This window comes from Mustela putorius, unplaced genomic scaffold, assembly GCF_011764305.1.
Source record: "Mustela putorius furo isolate JIRA1106 unplaced genomic scaffold, ASM1176430v1.1 tig00000224_pilon_pilon_pilon, whole genome shotgun sequence".
Taxonomy (NCBI): domain Eukaryota; kingdom Metazoa; phylum Chordata; class Mammalia; order Carnivora; family Mustelidae; genus Mustela; species Mustela putorius.
In genome coordinates this window covers 11,144,956-11,168,606 of record NW_025421321.1, presented here as the reverse complement: position 1 = coordinate 11,168,606, position 23,651 = coordinate 11,144,956, and the positions used below count along the sequence as shown (strand labels likewise).

Genomic DNA, 23,651 nt, shown 5'->3' with positions numbered 1-23,651 from the left:
ACAATTTAATCCTAAAGTTCTTCAAGTGAAATCCCATCACAGCAAATGCCATTACAGAACACAAAAACTACATGAAAGACCACTTTCATGTTCCTAGGCATAGTTTGTAAGATCATCTGGTTAAAACAAATTCTATTAACAAAGTTTTAAATCTTGTACAGAAGTTTTCCTTGACAAATCTCTAATGAGAAAATATTCATTATGCGCACCATTTCATTCTGTATATCCAAAGAACTTGATTAAATGTTGGTTGTGCTACATACATGGTAGAAAGAAGTAAACCAAATGGCTGCTTACACCTCCTTTGGTTCTACAGTAGTAATATCCTTCATTATTTCATTATTTCATTTGAGTCTCACAATCCTACAAATTAGAAAAGATAATTTAGCATGGTTACTTATGAGGAAATAGAAAAAATTAGGTGATTCGTCCATAATCACACAGCCACTGTGCAGACCCTTTTGTCTTCTGACTCCCACCCACTACTCTTCCTCCAGTAGCCATGATTACTCTCTTGACTCCTTTCCTCCCTAACTACCTTGGACTTACCACATTCAACTAAAAGTCACATACACTTATCCAAACAAAAACTGAAGAAGTTTCTAAAGACTACAGAACACAGTTTTGAGTAACTATCAGGTGCAAACACCTCCTCCTGAACACTGGTAAAAATACAGTGGGTGACATAAATTAATACAGAAGTCTCTCCCATGTTAGAGGTGAAATTCCCACATCTCTGATTTATAAGATCAAAGTCTCACAGAAAAATGAAAAAAGATACATATATATAGAAAGAAAGTAATTTCTGGAATGCCTACATTTCTGAAAAACTAGATTTGTCACCATTAAATGTATTGTTTTCCTAAACCATCACATTCACATGTCCAGAAAACAACAAAATAAGGTTGTTAAAGTTTTTAAACAAATCCTTATCACTTAAAATTTAAGTCTGTCATATTTGCATACTTCCTTGTTCATTTTGCAATCCATGCCCAAGTTTATGTCTGCCCATCTATTTTTTCAGAAACCTCAGCAGTATAAAAGCCACTGGACCTGGTCTTTTATCCACATACTGAAAAAAGCAGAAAATAACCAGAACACCTCTTTCCATATTAACTGTCCTGATCCCACTTCAGAGAAGACAACAATTACATTTCACTAGATTTGAAGCACTAACTAACCTGGGGAGCTTTCACCGAAATAAACATGCTCAGGACTGATCTCCCAGAGATTATAATTCAGTAAAAGCCTAGAATGTGGCCCATTTCTTAGTTAAAAACTAAGAAGATTTAAGAAGACGGAGCTGAATTAGCATATGAGTGAAAATATTTTAACATTCTGATGTACAAGTACAAAATGGTGTTATTCACTCATTTACTCAACTAATATTTATTAAGCATCCTACAATGTGCCATGCAAGGTTCTAGCCCCTGGCATATAGCAATGATCAAGACTTGCGTCTGTGCTCCATGATACCTCTATTTCACTAGACAGACAGAAAAGAAGTCAGATAAATGATACCAGTTCGGGTACAAATAAATTCTATGAAGAGAAATAAAGCTGGACAAAGGATTAGGAAAGAAAATGGAGGGCAAGGTATATTTATCTTAGATAAGGCTGGGTCAGGGAAAGTCTCAGAGGAGGTGACAATTGATCAGAGATGTGAATGATGAAGACCTAGGGACATCAGATGGAAAAGCAAATTTAAGGCCCTACAGTGCTACCTCTGAGACACATTTGGCTAGGTGCTACGACACAAAATGGGCTTTCTAGCTCCTAAAAACTTAACACATGAATAAGACCTGACAATATAAGACTTAGGTGTCAAAGTAAATGTTTCTAACAATGATGCTATGCAATTTAAATGCTATGGACTTACTTAGGGAAGGAGATAAAATTTAATTTAATATGAGTCTTAAAGGATGAATATAATTCCAGTTCACAGAAGTGAGGAAAGAAGCTTTTTACAACAAACAAAAGCACCAACAGAAGTTCAGAAATAAGAAAGTACAAAGAAAAAATCTAAAGTATCAAAATAAGCCCAATGACCAAAATTGGAGAATAAAAAGGGAAAAATGTAGGTCAGGATTAGACAAGAATGACTTTATCCTTTTTTGCTTAGAAAATGTCTTTTTATCTAAGATCCAGCTTAAAAAGTGAATCCCTCTAGGAAGGACTCACTAACTCTCAGAGGCAGTAACTTCTGTGTGGCCACCTACTTTCCTCTATACCTAACTCTCAGAGATTACTTACTCATCACAAAAACCCACATTCTCCATCAACCACCATCTGTTCAAACATAATTCCTAACACACCAGTAGCATAAGAGATACATGTATTTGTCCGATCAACTAAAGCAGAGCAAAATGGGATGAAAGGTCCACAGACTGGAAAACTCAACATAGTAAAGATGTCAATTCTCCTTAAATTGATCTACAGGCTTAATGTAATTCCTATAAAAATCCCAGCAAGGTATTTATTTTATAAACACAGACAACTTTATTCTAAAATTTATATGGAAAGGCACTGCACAGGCCCTAGAGTAGCTAAAATAATCTTGGCAAAGAAGAAAATGGAAATAATCATTCTGCCTAATATTAAGGCTTACTATATAGGTACAGTAATCAAAACCATATGCTATCAATGCATTAATACAATAAAACAGAGAACCCAGAAACAGACCCAGATATGTCCAACTGATTTTTCATAGAAGTGCAAAAGTAATCCAGTGGAGGAAAATAGTTCTTCAACAAGCAGAGCCACAGTAATCGCATATCCATAGGCCACCAAAAAAATAAATAAAATTTAACTGAAAATGGATCATGAGCTTACATGCAAAATATAAAACTACGAAAATTTTTAGAAAAAAAAATAGGTGAAAATCTTTGAGATCTAGTATTAAGCAGTCACTTCTAAATTGAAAGCACAATCCATAAAGTTGAAGATAGATAGTTGAAGATAAACTGGACCTCATGAAAATTAAAAACTTTGTTCTGCAAAAGACCATACGAAAAGGATGAAAGACAAGCTACAGACTCACTGAAAGTATCTGCAAACCACACATCTGACAAAGGTATCTGGAATAAAGAAAGAACTCTCACAACTCAAAAGAATACAAGACAATCCAATTAGAAAAAAATGGGCAAAAGACATGTATTTTATGTATATATAAAAGAGGACTGAAGAGGACATACAGATGGCAAATAAATACTAATCATAGGCTGTTCAGTATCATTTGCCATTGGGCAAATACAAATTAAAACTGCAATGAGACACCACTACACATCTATTAGAACATGTAAATTAATTTAAAAATCAAAAACAAAAAATCAATTTGCCTTCATCAATCACTGTTCAAGATGCATCATAACCCAAATAAAAAGCACAATGAGGTATCAGGACACACCTATTAAAATGTTTAAAAAGCGCTAAATGCTAACAAGAATGCAGAGAAACTGGGCCACTCATAAATTGTTAGTGGGAATATAAAATAAAATAGTACAACCAAAGAGAAAACAGTTTGGCAGTTTCTTAAAAACACTAAACAGGCAACCACCATCTATATGACCCAGCAATAGCACTCTTAATGTTCACACAAAACCCACATATAAATATTCAGAGCCAAAACCAGAAAATAATCCAGATATTCTTAAACAGGTAAATGGTTAACAAACTGTGGAACACCCATACAATGGAATATAACTCAGCAATAAAAAGGAAAAAACTACCAATATATACAACTTGGATAAATCTTCAGAATATTTAAAAAATTTAAATTTAAAAAAGCCAATCCTGGGACATATGGGTGGCACAGTCAGTTAAACATCTGCCTTAAGCTCAGGTCATGATCTCAGGGTCCTGGGATGGAGTCCCACATCGAATTCCCTGCTCGGCAGGAAGCCTGCTTCTCCCTCTCCCTCTGCTATTCCCTCTTTGTGCTCTCACTCTCTGAGCTCAAAAAAAAAAAATAAAATAAAATAAAATCTTTTTTAAAAGCCAATCCTAAAAGGTTACATGCAGTATGTTCTATTTACATAACATCACTGAAATGAGAAAAGTATAGAAACAGGAGACTTTACATAACATCACTGAAATGAAAAAAGTATAGAAACAGGAGATGGGTTAGTAATTAAAGGGATTAAAAGGGCTGAGAGCAAACTGGAAGCAGGTGCGGCTACAAAGGAGCAGAGTGAAGAATTTTTGTGGTATGGAAACATTCTATCTTGACTGTATCAATGTCAATTTCCTGGTTGATACCTGTACTATCCTTTATAAGATGTTACCAAGGAGACAAACAGGGCAAATGGCTCATGGTATCTCTATTATTTCTTACAATGGCATATGAATTTACAATTATCTCAAAAAAATAAAACTTAATTAAAAAGACAGGATTGGGGGCACCTGGGTGGCTCAGTTGGTTAAGCATCTGCCTTTAGCTCAGTTCATGATCCCAGGATCCTGGAACCGAGAACCAAGTAGGTCTCCCTGCTCAGCAGGGGGTCTGCTTTTCCCTCTCCCTCTGCTAATCCCCATTCCTACTCATGTGTGCCCTCTCTTGCTCTGCTCTCTCTCAAACAAATAAATAAAATCTTAAAGTTAAAAACAAACAAACAAACAAACAAAAACAACAACAAGGAAGGCACCTGGGTGGCTGAGTTGGTTAAGCAACTGACACTTGAGTTCAGCTCAGGTCATGATGGAGCCCTAAGTCAGGCTCCACATTCAGTGGGGAGTCTGCTTGAAATTCTACCTCTGTCCTCCACCCCCACCTGCACCTCCCCACCAACCCTGAGAATACATGCACATGTGCGCTCATTTGCTCTCTCTCAAATAAATCTTAAAAAAAAAAAAAAAAAAAGGATGGAAGTCAAAGAAGTTAACCTTGGCAGGAAAAAGATCCTCTTTTGGGGGACAAAAAAAAAAAGAAAAAAAAGAACGTGCTGACAGACACACAATATCCAAAAGATGTAGATTCTTTTCTTGATCTCAAGTTCAATGATAATTGGGTTGCAAAGGACGGGAGTCACCAAAGAAACTTAGAGTTGGCAGAACTGGGAACTTTAAAGGAATCAAGAAAACTTCGAATGTTAAAGTCTATGGGGAGCATGATTAAGAATCAATAATAATAATATCCTACTTGTCTTACTGCATCTAAGGCACTGATTACTGCTAATTCATTACACAGAGATTGATTCTCTTGTCTACAAACTGAAAGAATATTCAATAAAACTGAAAAGTTTTCTAAAAAAATTTTATCATCACAATTTGCATGTCCCTAGGAAATTCAACAAAATGGAACTTTACTTGTAAAATTATAATGTAATCCTAGTAATAGTAAAAATTAGTATTTTTATCCCTCTCAGAAAGAAAAAGATAGGGAAAATAATGGAAAGGACAGGAATAATAATGAAAAAGATAGGGATAAAGTTGGGTCCAAATAAAACGGGTTCACAGAGAAAATGTCTTATGATCACACAAAAATTGGTGACAAAAGTAGAATTAGAATTTCATTCTCAACCACAGTAGTGATCACTACAGCATTTTTTTTTCTCCCTCACACAAAGGATCTCTTCTTATATGAATAAGGGTGCCCTCGTGAATTGGGGACTTCCACTACTGGCTAATGTAATAAGTAATGTTTGTTTCTTTTTTTCTTCTCCCTTCCTCCCTCCCTCTCTCTTTTTCTAACACTTTTAATGTTTATAATGCATCTCAGAAAAGTCTTTGAGCTTGAATGTTTCAGAATACTTAGGCAGAAAAGTTGCATGTGATGAACTTTACCAAAGCTGCACTAGCATTCATTTTGAGATAACATTCTTAGACTAAATTCCTTGTCAACAACACCTGATAAAACTCAAGCAAGAAAATGTATCAGTTAATTAAAACTTTATTTTAATTCAATAAATATTTCCTGAGTGGTTAATGCCTGGTCACTGTAGAGACACAGTAAAACAGTAATGAAAATGTGAAAATGGAGCTCTTGCTCTTATCCAGTAAACAGGCAACTACAATAAAATCCAATAAATGGTTAGATACTTAGGAGTCATAGTCCCACAGGAGCATGAGAAGTCACATACACCAGTAGGAAGACAATCAGACAAGTTATGGGAAGTGATGTACAATGAGACCTCACAGATACGCGAGTAACAGCCAACTGAGAAGCAGAGAGAGTTAAATATCACAGAATGACACATTTACAGCCATTCACTTAAAAACAGAACAAAACAAAACACTAAAATGATCTTAAGAGGAGAGGAATTCTCAAGAGACTGAAAACTTTAGTAATAAAAGCTGATAGCCAACAGGCAAGTGATAACTGACTTTACAGATCAGAGAAGGATAAAAGATAAAATCTAAGCAGGCTATGTGGAAGCATAGAAGAGTCTGCTTGGTGTCAGAGAAAGCAAGAGAAACTGAGTGCCCAGTAAAGAGGCACTAAGCACCTTCAAAAGGGGCCATATGAACAGGTGATAAAACAAGAAGTTTATGGTTGAAATTCTAAGAGACAGATTAGAAGTCCAGATCTCTATTTCCACTTACAAAGAATAAAGATTATCATGTCCCTTCCAGAGGGTGGACTCAATGACAACAGACATACAGGAGGGGAGAAGTGGACACAGAGGATGAAAAAAAAAAAAAGGAGAGGAAGATTAAATGAAATTCTATTTTCTAAACTGTGAGCATTGTGGCCCCATCCTTCCCCCATGGCAACCAAAATGCCAGCAGCTAGGTTTATATCTTCTCTAAGTAAGATTCTGGGAAATCTAACACACACACAAACCCCTCCCCACCAGCTCAAAAGGACGTAGGGATAATTACAGTTGGAAATTCACCAATGAAATGGCCCTACCAGTTCCCACTATACTGAACCTCACAGAGTACATACCCCACTCATGTGTGGTGATCTTCCCGTCAGGTGGTTATGAAAGGAGACTACTGTTTTCCATTTTAAACGTCATTTGGCTTTTAAAACTATGTACTTTGATAAAAATTAAAATGAAAAACACAATGGAAAGTACAGGTAGGATGAAAAGGAAAAGACTCTAAGCAGAGGACTTTATCATTTTTATACAGAGATAAATAAAACAATTTAAAACAAATCACTCTCAATCCTAATAAAAGTACATGCCAAAATAGGGTACCTAAAAAGTAAAAAGGACTCAACCTGTATATCCATTAACGTAAATAGCAACTCCACTAAAAATTGTAGATGAAGTTCCATCCTTCTGTAAAGTAGCATCTGATCGAAATTGTTCCTCCAATTTCTGGACCTTGGCAGCCATATACCCACCCTAGAATTTAAAGAAAGATAAACCAATCACAAAAGTTGTATTTTCTTCACCCCCTTTCTTAAAAAAAAAAATACATTCAAATAAATAAATAAACATTCACTATGCTAGTGACCAAGGTTTAATGATGACATAAGGTACAATTATAAACATTAACCATAAGGCAAGGCAATAAAACAATCAGGTCAAGGAAGAGTTTTCCCTCTGTCAATTCAATTTTTAACTGTTTTATCACATTCTTGTAAGTTACTTTAAAAGAGAAGGAAGGTAACTCAAGAATAATGTTTAATGCCACAAAACATCGTTCTTATCTACAAAATTGGGCAGGAGGTTTAAACCAATTAAAAATTTGACAGGTGGTCAGTAAGAGTATATTTTTGACTGGCTTCCACTATCTTCTGAATATAGAAGTTTAAAAAATTAGCAACTTAAAGTAAAATGAAACAATCCAAAAAACCAGTACAGTTCTCCATGCATGTAGCTACTACAATAGATGATTCTGTGGTGAAATTCTGGGATCTAAGCAATCTACTTAATAGTAGTAGTAATTTTTATTAGAGAACATCAACTTCAGAAAAAAAAAACATTATTTCGGCTCAAGACCTACATAAATATATGAATTCAGCTATACTTTTCCTAAACACTGACAAAATTAAGCTTAATTATTTGGATTACCAATTAAGTATTGATTTTACTTCACTCTAAACAACTATCCATTAGATCTTTAAAATACAGCCACATATATCTAGAAGTGGCATGTATTTCTTACAAAATGGAAATTATTTCACTAATCAGATATTACATGCTCATTGTGGAAAAAAAACTTTTTTTCAGAAAATATAGAAAAATATGAAGAAAACTTAAATGAGGTAGGATTCCATTCACTGTTAACATTTTGGGATCTAGTATTTTCAAACTTTATTAGTATGTCTCAGAATACAGAGGTTTTAGAAAAATAGGATCATATATAATAGCCCTTTACAACACAACCTTTTAGTCAAGGTCATATTGCCAAGTTAAATATAAAGGTAAAGGGTGGCTCAATTGGTTAAGCACCCAACTCTTGATTTCGGCTCAGGTCATGATCTCAGGGTTGTGAGATCAAGTCCCACATCAGGTGGGACATCAGAATCAGCTTAAGATTCCTCCCTCTCTATTTGCCCCTCTTCCCCCTCTCTCCCAAAGAGAGAAAGAGAGAGGGGGCGGAGAGAGAAAGAAAGAGAGAGATAGAGGAAGGAAGGAAGTAAAGATGTAAAGATAAATAATGATTAAACAGTGTTGCACTACACAGAGGTAGTTTATTTGACTAATCCCCTACTAGAGTATGTTTTTCTGTTTTTCAGTATTATTAGCAAAGCTGCAATAAAATTACCATAACTAAGTATCTGTGTGCCAGAACATTTATTTCCTCAGGATAAAATAAATTTCAGGTGTTAAAAAAGTTTAAACAAGCTTTCAATACATTGTGAAAACCGAGAAGAGTTGGTATCTAAAGTGATTTGCACCTTTAAAAGATGCCTTAAATCACACTATAACCTACAAGAGGTATGAGAAATACCTGAACAATTAAATATAGTATTTTTATTCTTTTAAAACACACCCATTTTTCCCAGCCATCATTTTCAGCTCGCTTCCTCCATCCACCTCGTCTCATGGTGGAGCTTCTGTAATTAGGGGGAAAGAAAAAAAAAACCTGTGAATTTTATAACATATGTACTATTAATTGACATTTTATTTCAAATCAAGAAAAATGAGATGTTAAAATAAACTCAAATATTCAACTGGTGGAAGTTAAAATTTTTCCAAAGCATATATTCTCCTGCATCAGTGAAATCTGTTCCTAAAACACTCTCCTGTAGATAAGTATCAGGTTTAAATTACAACTACTATAAATTTCATTTTATAGCAAAAAATTTTATGCATTCCTAAGCACCAAACCTAATACATATTTGCATAAAGAATCACCAAATTAGACTAACATGGCCATGCTTGTTAACAATCAGTATTAACAGAACCCAAGAAAACATTTTCCTTCATGAATTGCCCTCTAATATGGCTCTTAAACTCTGTCTTTGCTATTACATACTAGACACATAAGAGTGTACTCACAGTGTAATTCATCTATTATGCAAAACCTCTAAAAGAAGTCGATTAAAACAACACATCTAGGGGAGATAAAGTAGAAGGAGTATCACTTAAACTATCAAATCTGGCATTCTCCTTAAGGCTACACTTGACCCACTATCCCATTCAACAACCAAAATGACCAAATAATGGCTTATACCAAGTGTCAGCTGGCTTAGTGGCTAGCAAGATATAAAATGGTTCAGAAGTCAAAGCAGGCACTAAATGAAATTCCTTATAAAATTCTTTTAGTCATATAGCTACATCTTGAGACACTACTGCATTATCCTTCACAAAATTAACATGTCCTCTATTTATTTTCTACTACGTAAAACTCTATCAATTAATATGCTACTAGAGAAGTTTTGCACATTACCCAAGTCAAATCAGCTTTGATATGGTTTATAAGAATTTGTTACTGAATGACAACTTAAAACATGACACTTTAGCCACACACATCAGCAGGTATATTCTTTCAATTTATTTCTACATTTGATATATTATGTGATTTACAGGTTTCCCTTGCTGACATTAATATTATGAATTTGTATTGTCTACTCTTAAAAGGGGCCTAAAAGATATGTAGAGACATTCTCTTAAAAACTTAAGTCTGATAGAGAGACAAGGGGCATGAGCAAAGAGCTCTGCAAACAGGCCAGGTGATTAACCCAGATTAGCAGACATGGATGTTGGTGGAGAGAAGAACTGGTGTTCTTTTCAGTCTGACAAAGGTGGGGGGCATGGTTACCCAATGTGTTAATTTTAAGTCCCAGAACTGCAATATTTGTTCTACACTAAATACTTCTATTTTAAGAGGCTCACTTTGTCTAGACCCTCAAGACTTCTCCCCTTACCTTAAAGGAATCTGGGAAATGTATTAACACACAATTCTTGAGTTCATATAAACTCTGCATCTATACAACTGCCCTTACAAGTGAACATTTTGGGAGTTCTGGCCACTACATGTTATGGATGCATACTCACAAAAATTAAAGACAACAATTAATCAGCTAAATGAAGATTAAGTTAAAGAATAAAATATATTATCAAAGTTTAATTCAGTGGGCTAATCAATTAGTTAAGAGCCTTATTCATTTAAGATCTACTGGGTAACTACTGCAAAGGGCCAATATGAAATATTAACAGTGATTTAATGAGGTAGGAAACTATGAAACAAAGTTATAATAAATTTTAAAAATCTAAAGGCTCTTCCTCTAGTCCAAAGTAATAAAGCTATTCCAGACAAATGTCTAAGCTCTGAAAGGGAATAAGAGTGAAATTAGTAACTTCTTCATTTCTACTACTTTGACCGAGTACAGCAAACCCATATTGAGGATTCAAATAATAAGACTGAAAAAGGGGGAAAAGAAACAATATTTTTAAATCATTTTATTTTCTTATTTATTTTTTAATTTATTTTTTCTTTTTTTAATTTATTTTTAAAATCATTTTATACATTCAAATTCTACTTTTGAGAAAATCCCATAACAAATAGTAAAGTAGGTATTTGGATCAACCTTCCTGCTGAGAAAGAGGAAAACTAGTCAAAACATTACCAAAAAAAAAAAAAAAAGGCATAGAAGGCCCAGAAAATAATGAAAAAATCACTGTGCCAAGATTTAGAAGGTGAAAAAGAAAACCTGAAGATGATGAAAAAGAAAACCCTTCCTTCCCAGATTGGGACAGCTTCTTCCTCTGAGAACATGTGGCAATTACAAAAGAGTGGCTGAGAGACTGGGCAATGTTTTTGAACAAACACAATAAGGGAATAAAAGCTGGAATTTAAGGGCTCTCCAACCATATATATCTTAAAACTTAGGATTAGGATCCTAGGAGTAAGTAAACTGGAAGTAGGCCAAATTTTGCCAAAAACATACCCTGCCTTGTACTACTTCAATCTCTGAAACTAAATTAAGGTCATCCTAGACTAAAGAACACAAATAACATGCTTCTGAACAATGAAGGAGTCGACCGAAAAATCAAGGAAAAAACAAAAAAGACAAAAAGACAAATGAAAATGAAAACACAATGGCCCCAAATCTTCTTCTAAAGGGAAGTTTATAGCAATATAGGCCTACCTCAAGAAGCAAGAAAAATATCAATCAAGAACCTAACCTTACACATAAAGGAGGTAGAAAAAGAAAAAAACAAAACCGAAAACCAGTACAAAGAAGGGAGCAACAATGACTAGAGCAGATATAGACAAAATAGAAACTAAAAAAAACAACAGATCAAGAAACCAGAAGTTGTTTCTTTGAAAAAACAGCAGAACTGATAAACCCTTAGGCAGATGCATTTAAAAAAAAGGGGGGGGGGTAGAATTCAAATCAACAAAATCAGAAATAAAAGAGGTGAAACAATAACACCACAGAAATAAAAAGGATTATAAGAGAATATATATATATATATTTTAGATTTTATTTATTTGAGAGAGAGAGCACATGCAAGAGAGCAGGGCAGGGTGGTGGTGGTGGTGGAGAACCAAGCATACCACTAAGCAGAGAGCCCATAGTAGTGCTCTATCCCAGGACCCTGGGATCATGACCTAAATGAAAGGCAGCCACTTAAACCAACTGAGCCACCCAGGCAACCCAGATTATAAGAGAATATTATGAAAAATTATATGCCAACAAACTGGACAATCTAGAAGTAAATTCCTAGAAACACTAACTCCCCAAAACTCAATGAGGAAAAAACAGAAAATTTGAACAGAGACATTAACAACAATGAAATTGAATCAGTAATCAAAAAATTCCCAACAAACAAAAGTCCAGAACCAGATGCCCTCACTGATACCAATTCTTCTCAAACTATCCCAAAAACCTGAAGAGGAAGGAAAGATTCCAAATTCATTCTGAGGCCAGCATTACCCAGATATAAAACCAAATACAAACACTACCAATAAAAGGGAAAAGTCCCTCAACAGTTGCAAAATGTATCCCAAAAAGGCAGGTATCTCTGATGAACACAGATACAGAAATCCTCCACAAAATACTAGCAAGATGAATCAGACAATACAAAAAAATCATTATGATCAAGTGGGATCTACCTAGGTACGCAAGGGTGGTTCAATATTCACATCAACCAAAAAAGGGAAAATAATCACATGATCATTTCAATAGATGCAGAAAACACATTTGACAAAGTACAAACACCCACCCATGACCAAAAAAAAAAAAAACAACCCTCCACAAAGTAGTTTTGAGAGAACATAACACAAAGAAGGTCATATAAGAAAAACCCACAACTAACATCATACTCAATTGTGAAAACTGAGTGCTTTTTCCCTAAGATCAGGAATAAGACAAGGATATTCATTCTCACAACTTTTAATCAACATAGTACTGGAAGTCGAGCAAACTTTCATCATTTACAGATGACATGATACTATGTGTAGAAGACCCTAAAGACTTCACTGATAAATGAATTTGTTAAGGTTGCAGAATACAAAATCAATACACAGGAATCTGTTGCATTTCTATACACTAATAATGAAGGAGCAGAAAGAGCTATGAATAAAACAATCCCATTTACAATTACACCAAAAAATAAAGTACCTAGGAATAAGCTTAACCAAGGAAGGGGAAAAAACCTGTACTCTAAAAACTATAAAACATGGATGAAAGAAACTGAAGATGAACACAAATGGAAGGATATACCTTGCTCATGGATGGAAGAAGCAATATTGTTAGTGTCCATATTACCTATAGCAATCTACAGATTTAATACAATCCCTATTAAAATATCAAAAGCGTATTTCACAGAACTAGAACCAATAACCCTAAAATCTGGATAGACCACAAAAAAGGGATGCCTGGGCGGCTCAGTGGGTTAAAGCCTCTGCCTTTGGCTCAGGTCATGATCCCGGGGTCCTGAAATCGAGCCACATATCAGGCTCTCTGCTTAGCAGGGAGCCTGCTTCCCTTACTCTCACTCTGCCTGCCACTGCCTACTTATCTCTGTCAAATAAATAAATAAAATCTTAAAAAAAAAACCCACAGAAGACCCTAAATAGCCAAAGCAATCTTTTAAAAAGAAAAACACAACTGGAGGCATCACAATTCCAGATTTCAAGATACACTACAAAGCTGTAGTGATCAAAACAGTATGGTACTTCTACAGAAATAGACATAAACATCAAGAAACAAGAGAGCACACCTAGAAACAAGCCCATACATATGCGGTCAATCAATCCTTGACAGAGAAAGCAAGAATACCCAATGGGAAAAAGACAATCCAACAAATTGTGTTGGGAAAAATAGCGACATGCAAAAGAATGAAACTGAATCAGTTTCTTAACACCATATACAAAAATAAACTCAAAATGCTTTAAGATCCTAAATGTGAGACCTGAAACCATAAAAATCCTGGAACAGGGCACAAGCAGTAATTTCTCTGACACAGCCATAGTAACATTTTTCTATGTTTCCTGTGGCAAGGGAAAGAAAAGTGAAAATAAATTAATGAGATTACATCAAAATAAAAGCTTCTGCATAATGAAGGAAACAATCAACAAAACTAAAAGACAAGGGAGAAAATATCTGCAAAGGACATATCCTATTAAAGGGCTAGTACCCAAAATATATAAAGAACCTATAAAACTCAATACCAATAAAACAAATAATCCAATTAAAAATGGGCAGAAGACACAGATATCCTACTAAGACATATAGATGGCCAAGAGACTCATGAAAAGATGAATAACATCACTCATCATCAGGGAAATGCAAATCAAAACCACAATGAGGTATCATCTCACACGTATCTGAATGGCTAACATCAAAAACACAAGAAACAGCAAGAGTTGGTGAGGATACAGAGAAAAAGGAATCCTCTTGCACTGCTGGTGGGAATGCTAACTGATACAGCCACTGTGGAAAACAGTATGCCAAGTTCCTCAAAAAATTACATGATTATTTAAATAAATATTATTTTTATAAATACATTACACGATCCAGTAACTCTACTACTATTTACCCAAAGAATATGAGAACACTATTTAAAAAGATATATATACCCCTATAACCCCTATATATGTTTATGTTTACTATGTTTACTGCATTATTTACAATAGCCAAATTATGGAAGCAGTCCAAGTGTCCACCAGTAAATTAACATATAAAGAAGAGGTGATGTGTGTATATATACATATATACAATGGAATATTATTCAGCCATAAAAAATATTAAAATTTTGCCATTTGCAACAACATGGGTGGATCTCTAGAGTATAATGCCAAGTGAAATAAGCTGGTCAGATAAAGACAAGTACCATATGATTTCACTCACATGTGGAATTTAAGAAACTAAACAAAGAGAAAGAGACAAGCTAAAGAACAGCTGTGATAACGAAGTGTTGGTTACTAGAGAGGAGATGGGTAGGGGATGGATGAAATAGGTAAAGGGGATTAAAGAGTATACTTATCATGTTGAGTGCTGAGTGATATACGGAATTGTTGAATTACTATATTATACACCGGAAACTAATATAACATTGTATATGAATTATATTGGAATTATAATTAAAAAAAAAAAAGATGACCCTGGACTGCTCAGTGCTCCAAAGCATCTGGCAGAAGCAGTGTAAATTCTCTGTGGAGGATTACAATATCCTAATCTTCCCATGTTTTTGCAAACCATTTTGAAAATACAAAGTCTAGCACAGAAATTAAAATAACCAGGCACACAAAGTAGTAAGATCACAAGTGAAAACCAACAGAAACAAAATAAACAGACCTACATAGACTCCAGATACTGATTTTAACCCAGATTAAAAATGGTACTATGCTGGAGCGCCTGGGTGGCTCAATGGGTTAAAGCCTCTACCTTCGGCTCAGGTCATGATCCCAGGGTTTTGGGATTGAGCCCCACATCGGGCTCTCTGCTCAGCAGGGAGCCTGCTTCCCCCTCTCTCTCTGCCTGTCTCTCTGCCTACTTGTGATCTCTGTCAGATAAATAAAATTTTTTTAAAAATTGTACGATGCTTACTATGTTCAAGGAAATAAGGGGCTGCAATGGGTGGCGAAAACAGAGATTCCATTCAAAATATTCAAAGGAACACCAATTAAACAACAGCTGTCTTTTCAACAGAAACAATAGCCCCAGAAGACAATAGTGCTGAAATAAATAATTAACTTATTTAGAATTCAATACCCAGAGAAAAATTCAGACAAGAAAGATGAAATAAAGGTATTTGGGGCAAATAAAAACAGAACATAATGCCACCAGCAAACTTGCACTAAAGAAATCCTAAAATATATCCCTCAGGTAGAAGAAGAATGATCTTGGAAGGTCAAAAATACAGGGAAAAAATGCAGCAAAGAAAGCAATAAATATCTGGTTTAATCAATGTTAAATACTGATGGAATAAAAGTACAGTAAGGACAGCCAATCTGTTATTGCTTATAACATAATATATAGCACTAGTGAATCAAGAGATAATGAATAAAGAGTAAAGGTAAGAGGAATTATTTCTAGTCCAGACTCTGCCACTTCACTGATCTCTGATCTACATCTCCATCTCCCTAGGTCTGAATTATTTTATTGTCTGGGTCTTTTATTGTAAGAGATTTGGGTAGATGACTACTAGATGTCAATCTAAATAAAGAGGAAAACTGAATAAAGCTCCTATTACCAGAAACTGAATTTATTTGAGAACAGAAGAATTTCAGTTCAGGAAATGCATGCTGTACCAAGCTACAAATATGTCTGGTGAGGGTTTGGGGTGGACTGTATTTACAGGCAAGGGCTGCAAAGGGGGGGGAAGTCCAAGCAGTTAAGTTCACTGGCTTGAGTACAGGGAGAGATTCTTGGCAGATACTCATTGGTCAGGAGAGAATCTCCATCTTCTGTACATCAGGCATTTACAGGCATTCAGCCCAATTTTTAAAATCATTTTTCTGAGGGCATATGCCTATGATTCTCCATTTCCTATCTTCTTATTCCACTTTAGATTAAAATTCTTTCACAGTTCCCTTTTGTACTCTCAGACACACTGAAGACCTATTTACAGAAATCAAATATAAAAATTAACACTATAACCATATACTTCAGCAACAAATTTTAGAAATTTGATTACATAACAGTGCTGATGTCTGTATTTATTTATGCAGATCTCCTTTAGTTATTCCAGAAGATTTAAGGCAACTTGTACTATCAAATTCATTTAAATAACCTATGTATAGACTAACATGGCCTATGACAGTGGATTGAGGTAAAAACCTCATTGCAAATCTGGTGTTTACTAAATATTGGGAGTGACAATTTATCAGCCCTGTCACTGTTGTATGTCATCAGTTATATAACCTCTTTTTTGTCAGACAGTAGATGCTAGATAAATTAGTAGACAGCTGTAGAATACTTCTCATAGCACAGGTAATTATGGCATCTAAGAAATAATTCAGAAATGCATATAGGGGACACCAAACTGCACTACCTAGAGATCAAAGCTAATGGAATATTACTGTGTATAAAGCACCATAATTTACCAAGCAATACTGAGATAAATGAAATTATAGACACTTTGGTATGAGTTCTAAAATTTTACAATCTAAAAAGAAATGAGTACCAATTACGGAAATACTAACTAGCCTTACAAATAAACTTAAGGGTAAGATTTTAGGCAGAAAGAGCAGGAAGATAAAAAACAAAATCTGGACACAAAGAAAACTACATGACCCCCATCTATGATGCTAGCAAAGAGCAGTAGCTGACCAAGCTGGCATGCAGCAAAGCTACTTGACAACCTAAACCATAAGGTCAATAAAAGAGATCCAGGTGTCAGGAAGCAAGTAATAAGGAGGCTTATCAGACTTCTGTTCATATGTACACAGCATCAAACACTAGTGATACTTCACTTATTTCAGTTAGACCCTAACATCTCTCCTTTCTCATGCTCAAAACATTATAGAATGAAAACATCAAGAACATATTATATATATATAAAATAGCCACTAATCTTACATATGATAGAAAGTCAATAAATTCTTTTTTTTAAAACGATTCTTTATTCTTTTTTCCTTCTTCTTTTTTTAAAGATTTTATTTATTTATTTGACAGAGATTACAAATAGGCAGAGAAGTAGGCAGAGACAGAGGAGGAAGCAGGCTCCCCGCTGAGCAGAGAGCCTGATGTGGGGCTCTATCCCAGGACCCTGAGATCATGACCTGAGCCAAAAGCAGAGGCTTTAACCCACTGAGCCACCCAGGCGCCCCGAAAGTCAATGAATTCTTGTTAAATAAAGAAAATGAACAATGTACTTACTTACATGTAAGAAATAAAGTAGGAATAGGAATGTCTCAGTAAAGTATACTCTGGTACATTTACATTTTAAACTGTACCCTGCATATTTAATCTTATCTACTTTTTTCCCATTTTATTATTTTTTAAGATTTTAAAGTAATCTATTCACCCAATGTGGGCTTAAACTCACAACCCCAAGATCAAGAATCGCATGATCTGCTGGATGAGCCACAAAATTCACACATTCTGTGCTGTTTAACAGACAGAAAATAGGATACCTCCCTACCCCCAAAATAGTATGCAGACAAGATTAGTCAATGATACACACTTCTGATGCTAACGAGAACCACATAACAGGTGGAATTAAGTGTAAGTCATTTAGGGGGTTCTACAGACTACAGTGCTTCCTTTATATTGTGAAATTAGAACAGATAATGTAAAAACCTATTCCGTAAAGTGGTACGCCAGAAATCAGAGCTTATGTTTCTGCTAACCAGTAAGGAGCTTCAAAAGAGAGGCACCTATCCTCTCAAGTCATATTCATGGCAAGAATTCTTCACTCCAGATGACTGATTCGCTTCTCAAATAGGACTTACCCTAGAATGGAGGAGAGCAATACATCAAGATACCACAACTTGACACAAATAACTCAAAAATAACACAAACCCTCTCATCTTCTCTGTTTCAAGCAACCTTCTGACTTGCAACATGTCCTCTTGTCTACCCCTGCTCACTAAGAAAAGAATGACCTTTATCAACAAGCCATCCAATTATCAAACTTGTAAATAAAAACTGTCTTCCAGATGAAAGTCTTGCAGACTGGGTTGCTATCTAGCCCCACAGTGCTTGATGACCTTGACTAAAGTGATAAATGTTTCTAAAACTGTAATACACAACTTAAAATAACCTATGGACTTCTTATCCAGCATCAACATGGAAGTCAATAAATAACTAAGGTTTTTAAAAACTAGTTAAGAAATAGATAATGATTCATGTATGCAAAAGTATCCTTATCCCTAGCTTTTAGGTTATGCCTTCAATAAACATCAGCTGCTATTATACTAATCTACCCTACCAAGTCACAGACTGAAAATCAAATGAGACCACATGTGTAGAAACCCTTTGAAGATTATAAAGTACACAACATTATTATTTTAAATGTGCTATCCACAGTGTACAACATAATGGAAAGAGCAATAGATTTACTAACACAAGATCTTTAATCCCAGTTCTACCACTGCCTAGCTAGCTATATGACTTGGGATGAGTCCAAGAGCACTGAGCCTCACATCTCTTCACCTATAAAACAAAGTTTGACTGATTGGTGCTCAGTAAAATCCCTGTAGAGCCATGAACTGGATATATGGGATGAATGTGGCAAGGAGGAAACAGAATTTGGGGTAAAACAGCAAGCAGGTAAAATTCCACTCTCTAAACCCACTTCAATTTTAACAATATGGCTTTGTAAGTTTTAAAATATCTGAGGTCAGGGGCACCTGGGTGGCTCAGCTGGTTAAGCATCTGCCTTCAGCTCAGGTCTGGATCCCAGGGTCCTGAGATTGAGCCTGCCACAGTGGCTGCTTCTCCCTCTCCTTCTGCCCCTCCCCCTCCACTTGTGCTCTCTCGATCTCAAGTAAGTAAAATCTTTTTAAAATTTTTTTCAAGGGCGCCTGGGTGGTTCAGTGGGTTGGGCATCTGCCTTCGGCTCAGGTATGATCTCAGGGTCCTGGGATCGAGCGAGCTCTCCATCAGGCTCTCTGCTCAACAGGGAGCCTGTTTCCCACTCCCTGCTCTGCCTGCCTCTCTGCCTACTTATGATCCATCTCTCTCTCCCTCTCTGTGTCAAATAAATAAATGAAACCTTTAAAAAAAATTAAAAAATATAATTTTTTAAAATAAGCAAAGAAAAAAATGGATTCTGACACTGGAAACATTCCATAAGCAGCTGGAATCACAGAGGCAAGCCACAGGGAAGAGGGTAACTGTGATGTTCATCTGGAGTACAACACTGGCAAGAGGCTACTTCTCCAAGAAATCTGTATAGCAGTATATAGAATTATTTTTCTTGGAGAAGGCAGTGGGACGCCATCTGAAAAACTAATTTACTAAGACCAAGTACTGCCCTTACAAGTGACTATGTAAGTGAAGTGCTAGCACAGTCACTAACACAACTTGACAATGCCTGCTTCGACAGCTCTTACTTGTCCTTAAATGGTAAAGGCTTTAATACCAGATAAGCAGCTTTTTATGTAACATTTAAATAGAAAAATACAGCTGTTTTGAGGTTTGGGTCTGATTCAACCACAGAGACCATAACTGTCCACAGTTCTCAGACTGCTGAAATTACAAGGGCACAGATTCTTGAATTTCAGAACCCAGGGAAGGAGAAATCTTCTAGCATATCGCACACCCTATCAGGTTTTGACTTTGAAGATTCTTCTCAATCTATTAAAAACAAAAATCAGCACCCAGGTGGTGGACATTAAGCCCTTGTAACTATCTCCAAGAATCATAACTAGTTACTCTAGACTTTATCACATAGTCACTTTTAGAGATTCAAAATCAAACAGACAGTTTACATCCTAAGGATAATATTGTATGTATTTAAGATACCTCTAAAAATACTTAAAAATAAAACGTCAAAATATTTCAACCAGGTATTATTCCTAACTTAACAGGACCCTCTCAAAAAAACTTCGCAAGCTGGCTATTTCACCTTCAGAATACAGAGACATTTTCCTATGACCAGTTGTTTCCTGCTGCAATGAAACAATCCCCGTACTATAGAAGAGACCTTCTTGATCAACACCAAATAAACAGAAATTAAAGAACTCTAAACCACCCAAATAAAAGTGGCTATAACATACACAGCACTGTCTAAAGAACAGATGATAGACTTGGGTACATAAACCTTATCTAGAAGGGAGTCTGATCTTTCTTTTCTTGAGAAGTTTCCTATTATCCACTCTATTCGTGACTTGTGTATATACACTGCTTTGTCATGTTGCTGGTATTTGGTCTCACTAAGTGTCCCTTTTAAAAAAGTTCTCCTGCTCTATTTCTAAAAGAATTACATGTTTACTGCAGAAAACTGAGAAATACAGGAAATAGAAAATGGGAGAAAATTACCATATTCTCACCATCTTTAAAAAATTTCACCTCTTGGGGCACCTGGGTGGCTCAGTGGGTTAAGCCTCTGCCTTCGGCTCAAGTCATGATCTCAGGGTCCTGGGATAGAGCCCCACATCAGGCTCTCTGCTCAGCGGGGAGCCTGCTTCCTCCTCTCTCTCTGCCTGCCTCTCTGCCTACTTGTGATCTCACTCTCTGTCAAATAAATAAATAAAATCTTAGAAAAAAAAAATTCACTTCTTGGGGCACCTGGGTATCTCAAGCAGTTAAGCATCTGCCTTTAGCTCAGGTCATAATCTCGTGGTCGCACCCAAAATGGCAGGGAGCCTGCTTCTCCTTCTGCTCCCTCTCCCACTCGCACTTGCGCACTCTCTTCAAATAAATAAAATCTTTAAAGAATTCACCTCTTGGGGTGCCTCGGTGGCTCAGTGGGTTAAGCCTCTGCCTTCGGCTCAGGTCATGGTCTCAGGGTCCTGGGATCGAGCCCCGCATTGGGCTGTCTGCTCAGCAGGGAGACTGTTTCTCTTTCTCTCTCTCTCTCTCTGCCTGCCTCTCTGCCTACTTGTGATCTCTCTGTCTGTCAAATAAATAAATAAAAACTTAAAAAAAAAAATTCACCTCTTAACTGATATTTCCTTCCTCTCAGTATTAAATTTTTAATATTTAAATTTAAATTCTTCAAATTTAAACATATCATTAGTAATATTTTACATTTCCAGTACTCAGTTTGAAAGAGATCTTTACAATTTATGTTCATAACAATCTGTGGAGTAGGTAGGCCAAATACCTACCTACAGTCTTTTTGCACACAGTTTCCTCCTAGGATAGAAAGACTAAAGGCTTTCAATAAGGCTGCACTGCTGGTTGGTGGTGCAAAATCACACTTCACTTGTAATAAACTGTTTGCAATCTTTGGTGGAAAAACAATGTTATCAATATAATAAACTTCTGAAAAGTAAGAAAACTTATTTTGAATTGAACCAGTCTAATACAATGCAACAACACAGAAGCTTTAAATTCAGCACCTGTCTGGGTCAGGTACAGTAGCTCCCAGATTATAGATGGTATATATATGCAGGGACAAAGAAAGAAAATAGCTCCTACAAATAAGGTTGGTTCCATCTAGACTCTAACTGTAAGTAGTCCATACTCTTAAGTAGAGATCCAGATACACTATCAACTTTGTTAACTGGTTCTCTGACCTTAAGCAAGTCACAAGCACTCAGATCCCAGTTCCTTAGTTTGTGGATAGAGTAGAACATGACAAAGTCTAGTCTCTTGCAGTTTGTAATGTATGTATACATTGTATGTATAATGTAATGAATGCATATGATTCTATACATCTATTCACTTAAGAAAAAAAGCTTTGGAATGAAAGCATATATATTATGCAACTCTGTCTATACTTCCAGAAAATGAGCTGTGCCTATTCAGAGAAGTCGCTATCTAGTAAAGAATTAACCTTACTCAAAAAGGTCGAGCCTTTGCCCTTGGTTCCTGGGAGGTGATCTCTGAGCCCCAGGAATGCCCTGCTTGATAAATGTCTTTCTTTACCTAGGGACTATGAGCCACTCCAAACAGTCTAACAATGTGATTTATGGTGGAAGCTCTGGGTCATGCATCATCAATCTCCTGAGAGACCAGAGATTAAAGGTTAGACATGTGGGCAGCCAACCATATCTGTATGACCAAACTCCAATAAAAACTCTGGACATTAAGGTTTGGGTCAGTCCCCCTGGCTGGCAACACTTTGTGTGTATTGTCACTCACTGCCAGAAGTTAGTGCTGTCCTAGACTCCAGTAAGAAGAGGACTGCAAGTTCCACCTGTGTACCCCAGTGCCTTTTCCCTTGGTTGTTTTAAATTTCTACCTTTCACTGAATAAATCATAACCATGAGTACAATAGTTTTTTCAAGAGTTCTGAGTCCTTCTAGTGAATTATTGAACCTAAGGGTGGTTGGGGAATCCCCAAACTTGCACTTGGTATCAGAAATAAGAGTGGTCTTGGAACTCCCAAACTCTGGAGTGGCAGAATGACAACTATCCTCCAGTATTCATTCTCCCTTTCTTTAATAATAGAACACCTCTCCTACCCCCTAAGTGGGAAGCAGAGTTACCAACTAGAGACTACATTTCCTAGTCTTCTTCAAAATCAGGCATGGCCATGTGAATCAGTTCTGGCCAGTGATAGGAGCAGAGTAACAAATGGGGAGAAAAAAATCTGTGCCATCTTCTTGAAGGAAAGTATTTATTTCTTTTTATGGTATGCAGCTACGAGGTAACTTGGCTTTAACCTGAAAATGAGAACAATACCACAGGGGATAGCTAAGCAAACACAAGGGAAATGAGACCACAAATAACCTTTAAAAAAAAAAAAAAAGAACAAAAAACCCTGCCTCCCTCACCTACTATGGACTGCCCACCTACTATTACAGGAGAGAGAAAAACTTCAATATTGTTTGCATCATTGTGTTCAAAAGCTCAGCCTGTTACAGGGGTACCTCGGTGGCTCAGAGGGTTAAGCTTCTGCCTTTGGCACAGGTCATGATCTCAGGGTCCCGGGATAGAGCCCTGCATCAGGGGGCTCTCTGCTCAGCTGGGAGCCTGCTTCCCCCTCTCTCTCTGCCTACCTCTCTGCCTACTTATGTGATCTCTTTGTCAAATAAATAAAATCGTTTAAAAAAACAAAAGCTTAGCCTGTTACAGCAGTTTAGCCTGTTTCCTAATAAATATATTTCAGCTTTTTAAAATCATGATTTAGAGTCAGCATTTAAACTACATACAAATAAAGACAAAAACATGATGTGTAAGAAAAATATTTGGATATATTAAAACTGAAAATGCACAACAAATATTTGTAATGTCCCAG

At 36.1% G+C, this 23,651-nt stretch overlaps 1 protein-coding gene across 7 annotated transcripts in view; it reads right to left on the bottom strand.

Moving 5' to 3' along the window:
• The window catches only part of REV1 (REV1 DNA directed polymerase), a 95,171-nt gene that overhangs the window by 59,611 nt on the left and 11,909 nt on the right, over positions 1-23,651 (bottom strand). For 4 of the 7 annotated variants that reach the window (XR_006606003.1, XM_004753017.3, XM_004753016.3 and 1 more), the window contains exons 2-3: positions 8,890-8,953; positions 7,166-7,292 (exon numbers count right to left, since the gene is read on the bottom strand). Coding sequence is in view for 3 of the 7 variants with exons in the window: in XM_004753017.3 (XP_004753074.1) it covers positions 7,166-7,292; positions 8,890-8,943 (181 nt within the window). In the remaining 4 variants the exon portion in view is untranslated. Of the gene's footprint in view, positions 1-209; positions 364-7,165; positions 7,295-8,889; positions 8,954-23,651 lie in introns of those variants that run through there. The other 3 variants (XM_013056359.2, XM_013056358.2, XM_013056360.2) reach the window with 3 other exon arrangements.